Source organism: Cydia splendana, chromosome 26, assembly GCF_910591565.1.
Source record: "Cydia splendana chromosome 26, ilCydSple1.2, whole genome shotgun sequence".
NCBI lineage: Eukaryota > Metazoa > Arthropoda > Insecta > Lepidoptera > Tortricidae > Cydia > Cydia splendana.
Window position 1 is genome coordinate 295,948 of NC_085985.1, and position 20,090 is coordinate 316,037.

At 39.5% G+C, this 20,090-nt stretch overlaps 3 protein-coding genes across 3 annotated transcripts; 2 read left to right on the top strand and 1 right to left on the bottom strand.

The window, feature by feature from the left end:
- Positions 1-732: 732 nt before the first annotated feature.
- LOC134803601 (cytochrome P450 4d2-like) lies at positions 733-6,268 on the top strand. The gene is made up of 9 exons (XM_063776402.1): positions 733-889; positions 1,233-1,322; positions 1,939-2,049; positions 2,597-2,782; positions 3,335-3,531; positions 4,702-4,750; positions 5,098-5,287; positions 6,018-6,169; positions 6,240-6,268. The coding sequence occupies exons 1-9, from the start codon at positions 733-735 to the stop codon at positions 6,266-6,268; spliced, it is 1,161 nt and encodes a 386-aa protein (XP_063632472.1).
- A 627-nt stretch (positions 6,269-6,895) lies between these two features.
- On the top strand, positions 6,896-12,295 carry LOC134803602 (probable cytochrome P450 313a1). The gene is made up of 3 exons (XM_063776404.1): positions 6,896-7,034; positions 11,604-11,783; positions 12,050-12,295. The coding sequence occupies exons 1-3, from the start codon at positions 6,896-6,898 to the stop codon at positions 12,244-12,246; spliced, it is 516 nt and encodes a 171-aa protein (XP_063632474.1). The 3' UTR covers positions 12,247-12,295.
- A 5,183-nt stretch (positions 12,296-17,478) lies between these two features.
- On the bottom strand, positions 17,479-19,680 carry LOC134803493 (zinc finger protein ZFP2-like). The gene is made up of 2 exons (XM_063776292.1): positions 19,639-19,680; positions 17,479-18,538 (listed from the first exon to the last, which is right to left on the bottom strand). Exon 2 carries the CDS (start codon positions 18,408-18,410, stop codon positions 17,550-17,552), a length of 861 nt encoding a protein of 286 aa, XP_063632362.1. The 5' UTR covers positions 18,411-18,538; positions 19,639-19,680; the 3' UTR covers positions 17,479-17,549.
- Between the last annotated feature and the right edge of the window lie 410 nt (positions 19,681-20,090).

The window sequence follows — 20,090 nt, forward strand, 5'->3', positions numbered from 1 at the left end:
TATAAAATAAAATCCTGGTTGGTGTGTTTATCACAAATATTTCTGTAGTTATAAATGTCTTCTATGTACCTCATACAAGTATATCTATAGAGCAAACTAAGGTGTTACGTCGATTTGTAACACTGAGTAGCGTTAGTTACTCAGGTAAGCGATTACCGCCTCCCATGGAGAGCTTCAACACCAGAGAGGTTGTAAGTGCGATGCCGGCCTTTAAGATCGTACGCTCTTTTCTGGAAGGTTCGTATCGGTCCGGAATTGTCGCAGGCGGCAGTTCATTCCCACAGTTGAGGAATGGCAACCATCCAAGTGGTGAAGATGGAAATGCTGTCGCGTAGGGCGATGGCGGAAAGAGGCGGCAGGGAGTAATCGGAACATTTCCTCGGAGCACTCCCCGTAACACCTGTATTAGTGTATAATTGTTTTCCATCGTATTTTCTCGGAAACGTTCGTATTTGTCATGCTACTTCAAGCAACCTTCAGTACTGTTTGTACCGACACTGGCAGAAATAGCAAGACACGTTCGCACGTTTCCGTGAAAATACGATGGAAAATAATTATGTACAGTGAGCTGCGAAATTGCATGGAGAAATGAATGAATTCATTGATAAAGTTCGCCATGCACTTTTGCGGCTGATGGTACATGGTACGATATTTCTATCGCATGCTATGTAAAATTGTAATATGAATGTATTTTCTCCGTAGATCGTCATTGCCCTGCGACAATAAGCAGCCATGTTTTGGCCGCTGCTCCTCCTAGCCGCGACCATTGCGCTCGCGCTGTACGCGTGGCGAAGGCGGCCGCTTTACGAATTCGCCAACAAGTACCCTCTTGGCATACCGACCTATCCTCTCATCGGCCAGTCGTACGTATTCGCGGGTACCGATGAAGGTGAGATATCTATTTGATTTATTGTACAATTATCACAATATCAGATACACAATACCTATATGGAATCGGACACTGAAAAAAAATTAAATCATTGAGTAATTCAAAAAATTAATGAACTCAGGACACAAACCCCAGTTTGACTTTTCTTTCGACATCCATAAATAAGTAATTTTTGAATGATCGTTCAGATTCTTCAGATTCCGTTTTAATTTTTTTATACGAGATTATAATAATACTTTTACTTTAACCCGGTTTTTAAATAAATGTGTAGGTTGATAATTTTTAGGTTTAGATTATATAGGTACATATTTAAATTATTTGGTGTTATTTGTTACTTTTTCAGACCGAATGAACTCATTTATAAAAATGGGCTACAAGTCCCTTAAAAACGGAGGTATCAGTTCGATATGGATGGGGCCGAAGTTGTATGCAGGTAAGTTTTAAACAAACCTTAAAGCCAAAACACAATTTATTATAGACGATACGACGACGCGTCGTCGCGCGATGCGATGCGATGTCATTTGTAACGTTGCGACGTCGTCTCGTGGCACGATACGGGTCAAATAGTTTAATCATTGGACGAAAAATATAGACGACGAGCTAGCTGTGTAAAATTATTAGATTAGATAATTTATTTCTTGTTAATACCTAATTGCATGATATTTTACAAATGTCACAATCTATCTTACTTTGCCATCTAAAGTGAAATCCATCAGCGATTGGCAATAAATATGCAATAAAAAATACCTAGAATTTTCCATGAGAATTTTGCATGTTTTTTTAATTCTCTTTGGCGTAATGCTATTTTCTTTTTTATATTAGTCATTATAGTGGCAACAGAAAGACATCATCTGTGAAAATTCAACTCTCTCGCTATCACGGTTTATGAGATACAGCCTGGTGACGGACAGACGGACAGTGGAGTCTTAATATTAGGGCCCCGTTTTTACCCTTTGGGTACGGAACCCTTAAAAGAAGCTGATTTGACTAGTAGGAATAAAGTACCTAATTGTATTGTATTTAATAATTTAATTTGACCTTGTCGGCAGTGATCAGCGAGCCCGAGCTGCTGGAGGTGGTGGCCAAGGCGTGTCTGGAGAAAGACTTCATTACGAAGTTCCTGAGGCTGGCTCTCGGGAACGGACTCATATTTGCTCCGGGTACGTCAACCCTTACATATAATAATAATAAATTATGTCACACGAATTTTAAGATTTTATTCTTGCCCAGCATTGGGACGTATATAGGCTATTTTTTTTTATCTCCATTTTGGATTTCACGGGCCTATTAATCCCGGTCTTTAGATAGGCTTGTGTGGGGATATAGATCCAACACCCTTTGGAGAGCTTTAATGTCATGTAGAACGCCTGCTGGGACCCGTTCACAGGTGCAGCAATAGACACCCATGAACCGGTCTCAGCAGGCATTGTGGGACTATTCTAGAAAAAGTGAACAGTATACCGGTCTATGGATTGAAGTTTTACTTTTATAATTTTAATAATAAAATATTTTTGATAAAATGAATATTAGAAATTTCATAACACTAAACCGATTAGGAATAGAAATTTACATAAATAACAATGATTATCAAAAGTTATTATAATTTAATTTCTGATCAAAAAGGCAATTTGATTGTCCCGTCTGGACGGGCCTATACTATTTTAAAATTGGAATAGGCTGAGACCAGTTTGAAATATTGCTTCACAGTTAAGATCTGGCGTCCCCGCCGCAAGGTGATGGCGCCGACGTTCAGCATGAAGAACCTGCACGAGTTCGTGACCGTGTTCGACAAGCAGAGCCGCATCATGGTGGCGCAGCTGCGCGCACACGACGGCGGCGGGGACTTCTCCTTCTGGGAGTACATTACTTCCTACACGTTTGATGCTATCTGCGGTAAGTCAGGATATTGGTCAAAAACGCCTAGTCTTACTAAGGGCCACTTGCACCATCCCACTCACCCGGGTTAACCGGTTAAACCTGGAGTTACCATGGGTACAATTTGACACTGCACTGCGTTAACTGTTTAACCGGTTAACCCCGGGTTAGTTGGATGGTGCAAATGGTGCAAGTGGGGCTAAGATGGCATATTGCCGAGAGCGGAATGGCGTAACCTTTTACATGACGTGAAAGCGAAGCATGACGAAGTCTGGCTCGACGATTTACAGCAGAAAAGACTTCAGGCTGCACAGGAACCATCAACAGATTCGCGTTTCACCTGCGATCATTGTGGGAGGAAGTGCCGTGCGGCGATTGGACTTTACAGCCACAGGAAAAGATGTGCCGCACCTCCGATCTCCGATGGCGCACAGACCTCTGAGGGTTCCGCCGTGGCGATGTGGCCTGGGGGTTCAAGGCGTTCTTAGCTAAAGACGCCGGTTCGAACCTTTTTCTATAATATATGACATCTATTTCAGTTTATAAATGATCTGCGTTGTAAAATTTCAGAGACTGTCCTGGGCATGGAGCTGAACGCGCAGAAGAACCGGCACCACCTGTTCATCGAGGCCTTCGACGTGGTCGTCCAGATCCTCGCCAAGCGCATGCTGTCGCCCTGGCTCTACTGGGACTGGGTCTTCAGGCTTACCTCCAACTACAAGCCCTTCATCGAGCAGAGGAAGACAGCTTACGCGTTTTTTGATAAGGTACAATTTTATAAATAATACCTATTATAGTTAAGCCAAGCTAGCAGTACTGTTATGGCCCTAAGCTATGTCCTAGTATCATTGTGTAATGTGTCATGATGGAAAGTCTACCCCACTTTTGACAAGCTATTAGTAATGGCTAATTTGTGTTTGTTACCGCCAAATTTTTTGCAGAATTTTGTTCTACAGAAAATTATTCATAGAAGAATCGAATCGCACATTTTTGTTACAATTAATTCTGTTTCTTCGATTATTCATTTCAAAGAAACATATTTTGTAACTTGATTAAAATTCAGAATATTTATTCAAAGATTTTTAAATAAAATAAAAGACTGACTGTAGAGTTATTATTCATTGAATATTATTTTTGCGACACTACAGTTCACAGAATATTAATTTCAACAATTATTATTTTACTTAATTACCTTTCACATACTGCGACCCCCAAGAAAACGAACTGTTGCCAAAAAAGTGGGTTAGGTTAGGTTAGAACTGCGACCCCCAAAAAAAGGACTTTTTCCATAAAAGTGGGTTAGGTTATGTTAGAACTGTGACCCCTAAGAAAACGAACTGTTGCCCGAAAAGTGGGTTAGGTTAGGTTAGAACTGCGACCCCCAAGAAAACGAACTGTTGCCAGAAAAGTGGGTTAGGTTAGAACGGCAACCCCTAAAAACGAATTCCTTCCAGAGAAGCAGATTGCGTTAAATTAACGACTAAATAAATAAAATTCGACTAAATAACTATTCTGTATATTAAATTTTGGTGAACCGTATTTATAAGAAGTGACTTTTCTACAGATCGATGATTCTGTGAAATGAAATTACATGAACAAATTGTTCTTGAAACAAAACTAATGTTTTAAATTTTTGGTGAAACATAACTAATCCGAACTAAAATTATTTGAAGTAAATAAGTATTCTATGTACCTAAAGATTATTTTGCGATTTGAAATTACTTGAAAAAATTTCTGTGAAACGAAAATCTGCAGAAAAATTTACGGCAAAATAAAGGTAAACCCCTATTGTTGTTAAGCCAAGCTAGCAGTAGTGTTATGGCCCTATGCCCTAGTATCATAGTGTGATGTGTCATGATGGGACTACCAACCAGTCACCGTGGGACTACCCCACTTTTGACAAGCTATTAGTAATGGCTAATTTGTGTTTGTTACAGATTATAAGTGATAGAAGAAAAGAATTGGCAGAACAAGGGGCTTACTACGGTAAGTAATTGAGTATAGTGGAGTTCACAAAAATCTTTACAGTACTACCTACTAGATTGTGTCACAAGGGAGCAAAATGACATATTTAATGGGTGTACATTGAATCCTGAACGAAGCGACGGATTCTAAATTCCCAAGGTTAACGCCCAAGGTTGAAATAATTTTGCTACCATGTGACACACATTGCTTTTCACATCACCTATGAGGAAATTATTATGTTTCAAAATATTATTTAAGCAAAAAAATACAAAAATAGTTTCCTAGATAAGAAAAGTTAGCTTTGATGCCCACCTTTGTCTACCTACAATTCCCTAATATACATATCTAATTCTTTGCGAACTTATTAGATCCCAAGGACCGCAACAGACCGTTCCTGGACATGATGATATTGGCTCCCGGGGGCTACACGGACATCGAGCTGAGGGAAGAGATCATCTCCATCGTGTCGGCCGGCACGGACACCTCGGCCGTCGGCACCGCCTTCGTCGCCCTCATGCTGTCCAGACATCCCAGGGTGCAGGACAAGGTCTACGAAGAGTACGTATCATTAAAATATTTTAACCAAAAAACGTTATTTTATGGTTTTCATCACAATAACTTTCCACAAAAATAAATCAGTATAGGTGCTGAATAACGGCATTCTACTAAATCTGGTTCTCTTGAATGTTTTATTTCAGGTGTTCAAAGATTCTCACTATCTGTCAAATTTTGGTACGTTTTCTGACAATTACGTACCTGTATGATATTATGTTTTATTAGGGAGCCAATTTTTAATTTGTGTAGTATTCATTGCAAGAATGAATTGCCAAGCGACCCCAGGCTATCAATATGCCAAAGTGAATTTTCAAAAATTGCAAAGTTCTGTAATGCAGCCATACTCTAAACTTGTGTTCCGCGACACCACTGCATGGGTTTAGCAAGAATTTAGAACACTATGCTTTAGAATTTAAAACACAAAATTTTCAGTTTGTTTCGATTTATTAAGACCCTCGAACTAGACGCCAATGAGTGATGAAATGTTAAATGAAACAGTCGTCAACAGTTTAGAACATTGAGCAATAACTCCTAATCTGAACGGGAATTTTCTAAGTGGAAACTTGCATGAGAATTTTCTCATGTAATTTTCTAAATATTTCGGGAATTTTGAGAATGCTCTTAATTTGCACATTGCCACCCCAGGCTCCAATGAGCCGTGGCAAAAATCTAAAACATAAATAGTTATGCCATTGTAATGTGAAATTCTGAAATTATAAAATGTTCTCACTAGATTGAAGGAGGTGTTCGGCGACTCGGACCGGCCTGTGACGTGGCAGGACCTCCCGAAGCTGACGTACATGGAGGCCGTCATCAAGGAGACTCTGCGGCTGTATCCGCCGGCGCCCGTCGTCGTGAGGGACGTGCACGAGACGGTTGTACTGCGTACGTATTCAAACAATCAATCAAATCATTTATTTCCCCACAAACCCATAATTATGCACGTCTATTCTAGATCAGACCCGTCGTTACCAAACTGGGTAAAAAAATTAACGTAGTAATAGTGTCAGCGGTGCCAATTTTTGAGAATTGTTTTTTATTTAGAAAACCAGGATCCACATATTGTAACTACATTGACTCAGGCCTCATTCGCGCGAGAGTTTAAAAAGCGTCGCGTTATAGAACGTGACGTTAGTAGTTCTACGGTAAATTCGATTTAAAGGCCAACGATCAAAGTCGAAAATCCAATAACGCTTTATAAAAACCGGCCAAGTAATGACACTAAAAATATGTACTGCGACCACTCCATGTTACACCGTATAATACTTGTACCTATTGACACTACACAATTGCCTTATTGCAACTTAACTGGAAAGTACCTACTTAGTTCTATAGTATTATACAAATATATCTTATGTCATATTTTACATGTAACTATAATGCCATATTTATGTTCCCTTGCCTTGCTATTCAACCAAAAAGGTAGTATGATTGCCTTACAGAGTCTGCTTCTGTCTCCTCTTATTTATTTAATTCCCAACAATCGCGGTTTTATATTATTCATAAATGGCTAAGAAAATAAATTTAAAATTAGGACTTCTCAATGCAGGCTCTCTAGGGAATAATCATAACGAATTTATAGTTGCAGTTCAAGAGCATAATGTAGACATAATGGCTATAAATGAAACCTGGCTTAGGGAGGGGGAGGAGGGACGGGCACCGGTCGTGCCGAACTATAGTCTGCGCCACGTCCCCCGGCCGCGATCGGTGCGCGAGCGCGGCGGCGGCGTCGGCTTCTACATCAGAAAAGGTATTACTGCGCGGCGCTGTGCCCATCCCTCCGGCTCCGCAGTTGAACAAATGTGGCTTAAATTATCTATTAAAGGCGTAGTTTTACTCATAGGAACAGCTTACCGGCCACCGTGGTTTGACATTGATACTTTTATAGATTCACTAACTGAAACTATTTCCTCGTTCTCCAGTTACGACTATATTATGTTAATGGGAGATTTTAATGTAAATTTGTTAAGTAACGACAGGAATCGCATTAAACTCATCCAATTTTTTACCTATTTCAATCTTACACAACATGTAAATGAGCCCACTCACTTTACAAGTCATAGCAGTACATTAATAGATTTAATTAGTAGCAACATAGCCGTTTTAAATACTCAAGTAGAATATATACCTACCCTTAGTCATCATGCATTCTTGACTTGTGAACTAAATATAAAGAAAAGTAAACCTGTACAACAGAAAATTATTTTAAGACCACTAAAAGATATTGACTCACTAATATTCAATCAAACTCTTGAATGTATTCCATGGGACAACATTATTTCACTATCAACTGTAAATGATATGGTAAATTCTTTTAATAGCATAGTTTTATCATTGTTTGACTTATATGCACCTCAAAAACAGGTTATTATCAGAGAAAGAAGCTATCCTTGGATGACATATACGATCAGGGAAATGATGCGTCTGCGTGATCAGGCTCATAATAGGTTTAGGGCATCTGGACTAGATGAGCATAAAAAATACTACACTGATTTAAAAAGCTGCGTTAACAAAGCTATATTTAATGAAACACGGGCATATTTCAATCAACATATTAACCGTAATGCTAGTAATTCTCGATCTCTGTGGAACAATCTTAAACGCACCGTGAAAGTAACTCAGAAATCTCAAAACCATGATATTCCTACTCATTTACGTGACCCAGATCTTATTAACTCGCATTTTCTCGAAGTTGCAGGTAATCCTGTAGCTCCTCAGCCATATCAATCTTACTTTGAATCCAATCGCTACCATGCCTTATCATTTAGCTTAGAGCCAGTAGATGAAATCTCAGTACTAAAAATAATTAGATCACTTAAATCCTCTGCTCTGGGCGATGACGGTATTTCATTAGATATGCTACTTTTAACTCTTCCTCATTCACTAGGTACTATCACTGCAATAATAAATAAATCTATAATATCCTCAGTCTTTCCCGATGCCTGGAAAATAGCATTAGTAACGCCTCTTCCCAAAAAAAGTAACGTAAGTAGTTTTAAAGATTTGCGACCAATAAGCATTCTTCCTTGTATATCTAAAATAATCGAACGACTTGTATATACTCAGTTATCTGCTTTTCTTGAAAAAAATCAAGTTCTTCCTGTTCTACAATCTGGGTTTCGTAAATCGCATAGCACGGCAACTGCACTTCTTGATGTAGTAGACAATATACTATCTGCACAAGATATGGGCAGGGGAACTATAATGGCACTGCTTGATTTCTCTCGTGCCTTTGATGCCATAAATACAAACTTATTGTTATCCAAAATGAAATATTATGGTTTTGAACCGGACACAATTAAATGGTTTTCGAGTTATCTTACTGATCGAACACAAATGGTCAAACTTCAAGATAGTAGCGGTATGATTTTGAAGTCTAAACCATCTATATTATCAAGAGGAGTGCCACAGGGATCGATCTTAGGCCCGCTATTATTTATTTTATATACAGCTGATGTCCGTGATGTAATAAAACATAGTAACTTCCACTTATACGCTGATGATATCCAAATCTACATCCCATGTGATCCTACTAATGTTGCTGTAGCAGTTGCCAAAATAAATGAAGACTTGAACAATATAACAACTTGGTCCTCCTCAAATTCTTTAGTTCTAAATCCCAGCAAATCAAAAGTTATGTTTTTCGGTTCCAAACACCAATTAATACAAATAGATAGCCATAAACCAATAATTTTCATTTCAGGCGAACAAATAGATCGTGTTTTCGAGTCGCGTAATTTAGGTCTTATAATGGACGAGACTCTTCGGTTTGAAAGTCACATAGCAAATATTGCCAGAAACTCGTTTTATAGACTAAAAATCCTCTATAGAATCCGTGATTTTCTTAGCGAAGACCTTCGAATCAAACTTTGTGATACGCTTATACTCTCAAGATTTGATTACGCGGATGTAGTATATGGTCCACGCTTATTAGCACGGACAGACCGCATCATACAAAGAGTCCAAAATGCATGTGCGCGCTATTGTTTTAAAATTTCCCCGCGAGCGCATGTGACTCCTTATTTAAATTCACCAGGCATTCTCAAAATGGCTTACAGAAGAGAACTCCATCTTTCTTCCTTATTGTTCGGCGTAGTAAAGTTTGCAAAACCGGAGTACCTCTTTGAAAAGTTCACCTGGCGCTCAAACACTTCAATGAAATATGGCCTTAGATCGGTCAGCAGCAAATTAGTAGCTTCACATCACTGCACCACCGCTTTTCGAGGTAGTTTTAAATACACAGCAACTAAGTGCTGGAATAATATACCTCCACCACTACAGATATTAAATGGTCTTCATAGTTTCAAAACCCGACTTAAGCGACATCTTCTTCAGATTCAAAAAGAACTACCTCTTGGCGGTAGAGCAATACCCTCTTACCTACCTTCTTATCTCTGATAATAGCCCAGCCAAACAATACACTAGACTATATTCTTAACAAATACGTATGCACTTCACACTCAATATATATCCCAATCTATATACACAAAACGTTCCTTTTTTAATATGTATATTTTAATATGATACTGTATTACACAAACTAACGAACACACATAAAATACACAGTAGGTATTACACATATATTTTTTATAACTTGCACTCCGCTCTCCGTTCCGTCACATATTTTATTTTCCTCTTTTACCTACTTTAGGTTCTTTATTATTTTATTAGGGTCCGACTGAAAACCAGCGTTGCAGTTAATTTTACTGTAACATCATGCTGAGTCGAGCCCCTTTTTAACATCACGCTGTTTTGTTTATATGTAAACATAAATTTAATTTGTTTTAAAAGTTTTTAAGGTTTTATGTTTAAATGCTTAGACTAAATACATTAGATCTATGTTCAAATGTACCATTAATGTGATGTTTGTGATGTTAAATAAAGTTTTTCTATGTCTATGTCTATGTCTATGTCTATGTCTAAGTGCGAGTCGGACTCGCGTTCCAAGGGTTCCGTACATTACCCAATTTTTAACAATGTATTTTTTATATGTAAAACGCGAGTGGTAAATTTTTAACAATGTATTTTTTAGGGTTCCGTTACGTTCCGTACCTCAAAAGGAAAAAACGGAACCCTTATAGGATCACTCGTGCGTCTGTCTGTCTGTCCGTCAGTCACAGCCTATTTTCTCGGAAACTACTGGACCAATTAAGTTGAAATTTGGTACACATATGTAAATTAGTGACCCAAAGATGCACATTTTTTTATAATTTTAAAATATATAGGTTCGAAGTTATTTAAGAAAATAGCCAAAAAATGACCTCACTCACTCACAATGACTCACGCTTGACTGCACATTTCTAATAGGTTTTCCTGTCATCTATAGGTAAAGAACTATTCTGTAAATTTTAGACCCAGTAGTTTCGGAGATAAAGGGGGGGAATGGTAATTTTTTGGCTATTTTCTTAAATGACTTCTAAACTATTTATTTTAAAATTACGAAAGAAATATATTTAAATTCTCAAAATGAGCTCTTTCATTAGATATGTAACACGATATAGTTTATGTAGCCAAGATAATCGAGAACAACTCACATAAATCCAGCAGCACCTTGACGTACCACGTGGTGGTCTATGTATGATGATTTGGAAATCCTCTTCCTTATCGACAGCTACATAAGGGGCACTGGGTCACTAATTAGTCTCTGGTTGATTTTCACTTAAATCGCAGCGACGGGAACCGATATATGAATTATTTTAATCGGAGCGCGGATCGAACGCGGCCATTTGGTTTAACGGCAGGCGAAGAGTTTTTTTTTATCCTCGCTAGGTGGCGCGGTTGTAGATCGCGCCAGAAGGGCTTTGAGATAAATACAGTTGCCAGTTCAAGCTTCTACACGAAAATATATTCTTTCCTAATTGTGTTGCTTTGTATGTACGAAAAATACCTATTTAAATATGCATAGAAAGTAATTAATACTAATCTGTTCCTCTACGGAACAGTTTAAAAAAACATTATTTTTTAATTTTCTCATTTACCCCCCAAAAGTGGCCTCCATGTTTAAAATTCATTTGTTTACGTAAGATGTCCGTCTTTGAGTCACGAATTTACATATGTGTACCAAATTTCAATTTAATTGGTCCAGTAATTTTGGAGAAAATGGGCTGTGACAGACGGACAGACAAACAGACGCACGAGTGATCCTATAAGGGTTCCGTTTTTTCCTTTTGAGATACGGAACCCTAAAAAGCGCCACCGCCATCGATCGTGTGAATAAATATACCTACACTTGTACCTATCCATTTGCGTCATTCAACGCTTTTTTATCGCGCCGAGGCATTACACAATAGCGGTTGAGTTTGTCCTTGTGTGTTCCCAGCAAACGGCGTGACCTTACGCCCCGGGATGGCCATGTTCCTGCACCTCTGGGCCACGCACCGCAACACCAAGTACTGGGGCGACGACGTGGAAGAGTTCCGGCCCGAGAGATTCCTGGAAGGGCCGCTGAAGCACCCCGCGCAGTTCGTGGCCTTCAGCTACTCGCTGCGGAACTGCATCGGTACGTATCTGTTGGTCTCCTGCACCATATATTAGAGACGACGTGGAGCAGTTCCGGCCCGAGAGGTTCCTCGAAGGGCCCCTGAATGAATCACTCGCTGAGGATCTGCATCACCTTTGACCTCATGTCGCTTGCCCCTAAAACATGAAAGCTTGACAAGATTCTATTTGGCATTCAGTCGCGTATAGTCAAATAAACGGTATTGCCAACCAAAACACTTATATGCCGGTCCTCTCCTTGACCTTAACTGCAACCGTTAATTTCAGGAGGTAACTACGCCATAATGTCAACGAAGACGAACCTATCGAACCTGCTGCGTCGCTACGAAATGCTGCCGCCGCTGAGCGTGCCGCCCGACCAGCTGCTGGCCCCCTTCAGGGTGAAGTTCGACGTCATGATGAAGCACTGCGACAACTTCGAGCTCAGGATACGGAGTAGACACAATGGACAAGGGAAAAAGTGATCCAGCAAAATAGTGCGCGCGAATGAGGGTCTAAGTTGGATGTGCGTTTACCGTCATTCTTAGAACGGGCGAGAGCGTTGGCAGTGTTCCAATTACAAAAATTGGCCTCGATCCTTGCAGTGAGCTCAGCTCTGGCCCCTCACACAGATAACCAATCAGAACACATTTAAGATTCCTTATCTTAATAATGAAAACTGTGAAAAGGCTAAAGGCAGGTAATGAGACAAACAATAGGTAATAGAGTCAGTTTATTGGTTGTTTGGGCTTTCTTATTGGTTATCTGTATGAGAACGCGAGGTTGCCTCCTCATACAGATGCATTTGGGATTCCTCATCTTAGTTTACAAATGCTCTAGCTAGATTGCATCCTAATTGGTTATCTTATCTGTCATCATCTTCCTTGCGTTGTCCCGGCATTTTGCCATGGCTCATGGGCGCCTGGGGTCCGCTTGGCAACTAATCTCAAGAATTGGTGTAGGCACTAGTTTTTACACAAGCGACTGCCATCTGACCTTCCAACCCAGAGGGTAAACTAGTTGACCGAAGCGTAGCGAAGGTCTACGTTTTGACTCGCGCATTTTGCTTTTGTATGTCCGGATGTTCTCCTCTACAGGTCGCAATTCTTAACCGATTCTCGTGAAATTTTGTAACCGAATTCTGTGACTCGATAAAAAATTTTTGTCGAGCCTGTTTATGGATTTTTTTCAAAATGGATATGTTGTGATAGCTCGCGCCTAAACAAATAGTCATATCGGTATCATACGAGTGTTTTCTTTTTGAGATGTTTATAGATTAAATGGCCAAAAATTCAGAAAAATTATTTCGCTGGTTTCGGAGGTATTGAGATATTTAATTTTAACTAATTTTAATTTGAGAATGAGTAGCTAAATTTCGTCAGCTTATCTAAGAACTGTTTGGCTCAGTTTGTAAACATTCGCTTTTTTTGTTTGCACAGAGAGTCTGGGTTCGATCCCCAGTATTTGTATGCTGGGATATAACTTTTTTTATTTTTTTACACTTTAATTTCGTATTTTTTTTTTATTTACTATATTTAAAGCTCTTAGCACCATGTAATTTAAAGCTCTGCTTGCGAGGTCTACAGCTCACAGAGCCACTAGTTAAGATTAGTCCGGTTTCCTCACTATGTTTAATACGATGTCCTAATTGGTTATCTGTGTGGGGGGTTTAACTTGTTGCAAGGAACGAGGCTAATTTTTTCGCGTGTGGTTCACCGTCAACGCTGAACGCTCCCGATAGTACGTAAGCAAGAGAGTGAAGAGAGTGCATACTATATATTAGGTAGATGATAAAAGAGCAAACACAACACAACACTGTGTTCGCGTCTTTCCTGTAGACATACCTAAAAGTTAAGGGCCGTATAGGTTAATTTTCTTATTTAACCCTTATCCACGTGAAAAGGTACTCCTTCTATTTGGATAAGTATGATAAAATTATTAAGTACCTACCTACACGCCCAAAAGCTATTAACTATTGCCCACAGGAGAGAAATTGTGTGTTCGTCCGAACTGTACAGTTTTCTCATAATATTACGCAAAACTCTGCGTAGAGGGCGTCACTAGCACAATCACAGGGCCTACCGCGAAACACGAAAATCGAAAGTTCGGTTTCTGCCTCTATTACTCTTGCCTATTCGATCAATAGAGAGATTTTAGCCTTTCGCGGTAGGCCACCTGTAAACAAACCACCTTGATGCATCAATGTCATAGTGAAAATTTATAAAAAAACTGTTTAAGGCCTATAGTATGTATAAGTTACTCTATGGTTTACTATGTGCACTTAGTGCTGCACTCCGGCGGCAGAACATTGCAGTATAGATTTTAAGTTTTAAGTAATTGTATAAGGAATAATTCAATTCTGAAATAGATTAATTATTATTTTATTAACATTATTAAAAATATTTTGACAGTTTGTTGTATATCAACCAGAGCTATGCCCCTACGTTTGATTTCTTCGTATCTTGAATTATATTAGGTATAAGAGTTAGGAGCATTTAAAAATTTGTATGAAATCTGTTTTTCACTCCTAATTTTTACACAAATAAAAAAATCGAAAAAAGTCAGTCATATGGAGCTATGTTATACATCAAAATATGTTAAAACATTTTCCATAATGTCAATATCCAGAGAGGAAAATGGGAACTACGTTTGTATGGAGAACCGGCCGGAGTGTATCCTCTTAACATCATCATCAAACATCAAACATCAACAACCCCAGGTTAGTAAATGGGGCAAGTGGCTCTAAGTGTTTAATTATCTGGTAATAAAAACCGAAGAGTCCAAGGAGGATTATCAGTTGTATTACTAAAGTTAATGTACCTACTGACCAGGGATGTTGCGGATGCAGATTTTTTGACATCCGCGGATGCGGATGCGGATGCGGATATAGGTTATAGGTTATAGGTTTTCGCGGGCTTGGTTTCCGCAACTCGACGTCATAATATCGCGCCTATTTTGCGTATTGGGTTGGCGGCACCATTCCTGCCAACCCAACTCTACCAAGAAGCCTAGCAGACCCTTGACGTTGCCGACGACTTCTGGGAGAGACCCCGGTGAGCCGAGGTGTTGTGCCCGGTATTTTGCCACCCCTGGGCATTCAAGAATGACGTGGGCGGCTGTCTCCTCTGCCTCCATGCACGCTCTGCAGAGGGGGCTATCTGTAACACGTAGGGTTAGTAGGTGCTTGTTAAATGAGGCGTGTCCAGTTATTGCCCCGGCTATAAGCCGGAGCTGTGGTCTCTTCAGCTGTCGAAGTCTCCGCGACAGATTGGGGTTGAGTGTCGGGAGGGCTTCCTTTGCCTGCCTGCAGGTGCCTAGGTTAGACCAGTATTGTTGGTGTTTTACCTTGGTGTTGTGTCGCAGCGTGTTCCGGAGCCAGGCATATGACAGAGGTAGGATTGGCTCAGGTCCTGCCACCTTCAGTTCCGAGCCACCTCTCGCCAGGATGTCGGCTGCATCGTTACCTCGTGAGTTGCTGTGTCCTTTGATCCACTGCAGAGTTACGCCATTGGTGGTACATACCTCTGACAGAGCTTTGTGACATTCGTAAATTAGCCCTGAATGCGGATATTTAAAGCCTCACATCCGCGGATGCGTTTTTTAAGTACCAAATCTTGACATCCAGATTTGGTACTTAAAAAACGTCATATATACCATTTTTAGCATTTTTTATTTAAAAAAAACGAAACGTTTAGTATTTGAGCAAGAATATAGGTGCGTTTTATTTAAGAAACAGTAACTTGGCCGACATTTCGGGATCTAGACGATTTCGTTATACATGTACCTATAATGACGAAATTACCTAGCACTTAACGCCGCCGGCGCCGCCGCTAATACGTTTCTGTTACCGACTTGGTCGACATCCGCATCATGCGGATGCTCCGCATCGATTTTATGCGGATGCGGATGCAGATGTTCAAAATAATGCGGATGTTCCGCGGATGCGGATGCGGATGCGAATATCCGCAACATCCCTGGTACTGACTGACGATTGGTCGCCCTTATACAGTTGAACAAGGGTCACATATGGTCAGTTAACAGTGTCGACGATAGATTGTAATTGTTTGTTCTATAAATAAAAATCTTTGTACATAAAACACGACTTTTATTTTTGTAAAATTTACCCTCCCATAGAAAACGGACCAACCAAAATGTATGAAACAGCCAAATTGTTTTTTCGCGATTTCCGGGTTGGTCCCATAAAGTAAAAGTTGTTCAGTGTAATCCCAAAACCTCCCTGGCAACGGGAACGCACTTATTTTTTAGCCACCCCCCACCCCGTATAAAACTCCTGTGAGTCTTGAAGAACGATTGCATTCTAAAAGTCCATTTACTTATAAAGTCTCTAAAATGCATTGAATTATGATTACTACGTATAAACCTGTATAAATGTATACATGTAGTATATTTACATATAATAAAAAAATCTTTATTGCTTTTAAACCTTAAACATTACATTGTTTTTTACATTATAAAATGTATTAACATTATAAAACAGATGTATCAGGTTTGTAACACATTTAGGTAGTGGGGTTGAGCCTCTGCCTCCCGAACTAGGTCCAAGCCTGTGACTCGGGAGTCAGTGATTCCTGATATGTAAGTACAATTAACCTAGTTTATAAGTAACAGACTAACAAATGTGGACTGTATTTTGTCTGAATAAAGAAATTATTTATTTATTATATAAAACCGGAACAGAGAACCAGTATTTTGCGCCATTAGTTTATGTTGCTTTGACATCAAACCATAGAAGCGGAGCGTAAGTCTCGCGACCTAAACGCGTAAGCGCCATGAATTTTACGGCGCTTACGACGTTTTGGGCGCGTGGTACAGGTTGCGATTGCGACAATTTCATTGTTTGCTATGGCTTCTCTATAGTAATAAAATAATACCTCAATACTAAAATCTGACAAACCTGTACTTATTCTGAGCATTAACCTTTTCGACGCCGTGTCACAGAGAAATATAGTAAGACAAGAGTGCTCACTCCATACATCAGTTTTGGTACCAAAAATATTAGTATTTTCATAGTCGACATCTGGCATCGAGTAGCGGAATTATCAGTACTTTAAGGAGCAGTAGTAGTACTGTCAAGTGACAATAGATGTAGCACCGACCGGAAAGTCTTATGTTGTTGAGATTAGAGTTTCCGGTCGGTGCTACATCTATAGTCACTTGACAGTACTACTACTGCTACTTAAAGTACTGATAATTCCGCTACTCGATGCTAGATGTCGACTATGAAAATACTAATATTTTTGGTACCAAAACTGATGTATGGAGTGAGCACTCTTGTCTTACTATATTTCTCTATGGCCGTGTCAAACACAAAAGCTGTCACTCGGACGCCACGTCACCGAAGTGTCAAAACTGAAATTGAACTTTATGTATATGCACGTAGGTCTATGTCGCTTTGTGGTCTGTGACGGATTAATCGGTCTTCGGCGTTGGATCTGCGGTGCGGATGTATCCGTCATTAGCGTTAAAGAGGTCAAGGTTCTCCCCGTAGAGCGAGACAAGGCATATGACGTACGAAACATCTTTGAAATGCAATTAAACATAAGTACAATTTACAGCAAATATATTGAGCTACTAAAGAGGGATAAAAAATAAGAAGCCTTTGTTTAATTTTTTGTTTCGAACGAAACTTTATTTTTATTTTGTAAAAGTTCAAATAAAATCTCAAAGCTCACTATCGTAACAGATAGGCTATAGTGGCAACAACGCGGCGTTAAAATAAAACCTTGGTAATGTGTTAAAAGTATATTTTATTCACATTCCAACAGTTTTACCTCGTGTGAGTCCGTTTGTGCCTTCTTAAACCGCTCAATTCCCTAAAGTCTTTATCACATAAAGTACACGCGTAGGGCTTTTCACCAGTATGGATTCGTAAATGATCCTTCAAACTACTCGTTTGCCTGAACTCCTTATGGCAAATCTCGCACGAATACGGCTTCTCCCCTGTGTGAACTAGTTTATGCCTGTGATAACTGCTCGAGCCCGTAAACTCTTTTTTACAGATTTCACATGAGTACGGCTTTTCACCAGTGTGTATTCGCCGATGCTTTTTTAAATCACTGGAATTAGTGAACTCTTTTTTACAGACTTCACAGCAGTACAGTTTTTCTCCGGTGTGAATTCGTTCATGTCGCTTCAAAGTATTCGGTCGTGTAAACTCCTTGTCGCATATTCCGCACACGTAGGGTCTATCACCCGTGTGTATACGGACATGTATTTGTAGATCTCCCTGTAACACAAACTGCTTGCTACAAAAACCACAGGCGTATGGTTTTTCTTCCATGTGAACTCTTTTATGTTTAGTTAACATACTCGATAACCGGAACTCTCTTCTACATATTTCGCACGAATACGGCTTTTCACCAGTGTGAATACGCTCATGTTTTTTCAAACTGCTCGTCTCCGCAAATTCTTTATTGCATATTTTACAGGAGTGTGGTTTGTCGCCCGTGTGTGTCCGCTCGTGTGTCTTTAAATTGCCCAATTGTGAAAATACTTTTTTACAGATCTTACACATGTAGGGTTTTTCCCCGGTGTGCGTCCGTTCGTGTGTCTTCAGGTCGCGCGGCGTCATGAAGCGTTTGTCGCACATATCGCAGGCGTAGGGTTTGTCACCACTGTGTATTCGCATGTGAGCTTTGATGTTGTAGGATTGCTTAAACTCCTTGCCGCAGATCTCGCACGAGTTGGGCCCGCGGCTGACTTGGACGTGATTGGTCGGTTGAGAGTCGCGCGCTTGCTCTTGTGGTTGTCCAGACTCTGGAACAAGCGTCAAGCGTCAGCTTCCAGTACTGCTTTTAAACGCCATTTTTATTCAAGCAAGATCAAATCGTAAAAGTGAGTGCATAATAACTGAGAGGCCACACTACACTATACAGGTTGATTCATAAGACGTGAGCAAGACGAATCCTGCACACTCAGTAACTGTTAATTGATCGGTCACCGTCGTATTTAGGTGAAAGAACCACACTTCAACCTATTTTTGAATTTTTTGGTGAGAACAAATTTAATTATGTACAATCATGGTCACCCTACAACACAAAACCTCTTTAACCGTAATGACATTATGAAGAAAATAAACTGTCAAACTTGAGTGAGATACGAGTTTTTAAAAGTAGACTGATGACATTCAATTTGACACTTGTCACAGACTATTTGACGGAAGTTTTCTAAATGTAGGGTGACCATGCATGTCGTAAAAAGAACTTTTTTTCAACGCGACAAAAAAAGTAACGTTGATCTGACTAATACTGATACGAAACAGTTGCTTATAGGGTAATTCGCCCGTAACTGGCCACTGTTAGTAATTGGCCACCAAATGAATTCTATTCACCTATAAACAGAGTTCATTTTAGTATAAGGTTTCAATAACAGGCCAGCCTTCAATAACTAGCCGCCTTATACTAAAATGAATTCTGTTTACAGGTGAATAGAATTCATTTTTAGTTTAGGGCGGCCAGTTACCCGCCAGTTAATGGCGAATTACCCTAATTTACTAATAAAACTATAGTTCGTTTTTTTTAGCATTAGATATAAGGTAAACAATCTTGATGTGTCTTTTAATTGAAAAACACATTTTAAAAATAAGTTACGGCAAATATGTAACAATTATGAATCTAATACGATTATTTATATTCTTCTGCTTTCGTAAGTAATAGTTACTGATTTTTAAAAAGCGTTTATGAATTAAAAGACATGTCAAGATCGCTTACCTTCTTTCAAGTTCTTTCTAATGCTAAAAAAAACGAACTATAATGCATACATTAAATTAACTTAAAAATACTAACGTCTTACCTGAGCCCTGAGCAACATAAACTATGTATGTTTCTCTTAACCCACCTGACAAGTTTAATATTTACCTTGCGGTGTTTGTGTCACTTCCTGCGCGGTCTCCTTCTCGCTCTCGCTGGCTGTCCCGCTCCCACCTCCCACCTCCCCCTCCCCCGCGGGCTCCCGCTTCACACACTCCACTTCAATCTCGACTCGAACTGTAACAACAGGCAAGTATAAATAAATAATAAACAAATAAATATTATAGGACATTTGTACACAAATTGACTAAGACCCCACGCCCCACGGTAAGCTCAAGAAGGCTTGTGTTGTGTGTACTCAGACAACGATATATATAATATACAAATACTTAAATAGATAGAAAACAACCATGACTCAGGAACAAATATCTGTATCATCATACAAATATGTTTTTTTTTTTTTCATTTATTAAAGTTCTAAACAATTAAATGAATCGCAGAGTTTCATGTTTCTTAACTGCTAAGCCAAAAATGGCTTGTTTACAGCTAGAGTTCGGACT

What these genes read in the sequence shown, in the direction of transcription:
- LOC134803601 (XM_063776402.1), top strand. Translation starts at nt 733, where the DNA reads ATGTTTTGGCCGCTGCTCCTCCTAGCCGCGACCATTGCGCTCGCGCTG. An exon ending in ATTCGCGGGTACCGATGAAG is followed by an intron (nt 890 to 1,232) that starts GTGAGATATCTA and finishes TTACTTTTTCAG; the next exon opens with ACCGAATGAACTCATTTATA. An exon ending in GCACGAGACGGTTGTACTGC is followed by an intron (nt 6,170 to 6,239) that starts GTACGTATTCAA and finishes CGTCTATTCTAG; the next exon opens with ATCAGACCCGTCGTTACCAA.
- LOC134803602 (XM_063776404.1), top strand. Translation starts at nt 6,896, where the DNA reads ATGGCTATAAATGAAACCTGGCTTAGGGAGGGGGAGGAGGGACGGGCA. An exon ending in CGGCTTCTACATCAGAAAAG is followed by an intron (nt 7,035 to 11,603) that starts GTATTACTGCGC and finishes GTGTGTTCCCAG; the next exon opens with CAAACGGCGTGACCTTACGC. An exon ending in CTCGCTGCGGAACTGCATCG is followed by an intron (nt 11,784 to 12,049) that starts GTACGTATCTGT and finishes CGTTAATTTCAG; the next exon opens with GAGGTAACTACGCCATAATG.
- LOC134803493 (XM_063776292.1), bottom strand. Translation starts at nt 18,410, where the DNA reads ATGCGAATACACAGTGGTGACAAACCCTACGCCTGCGATATGTGCGAC.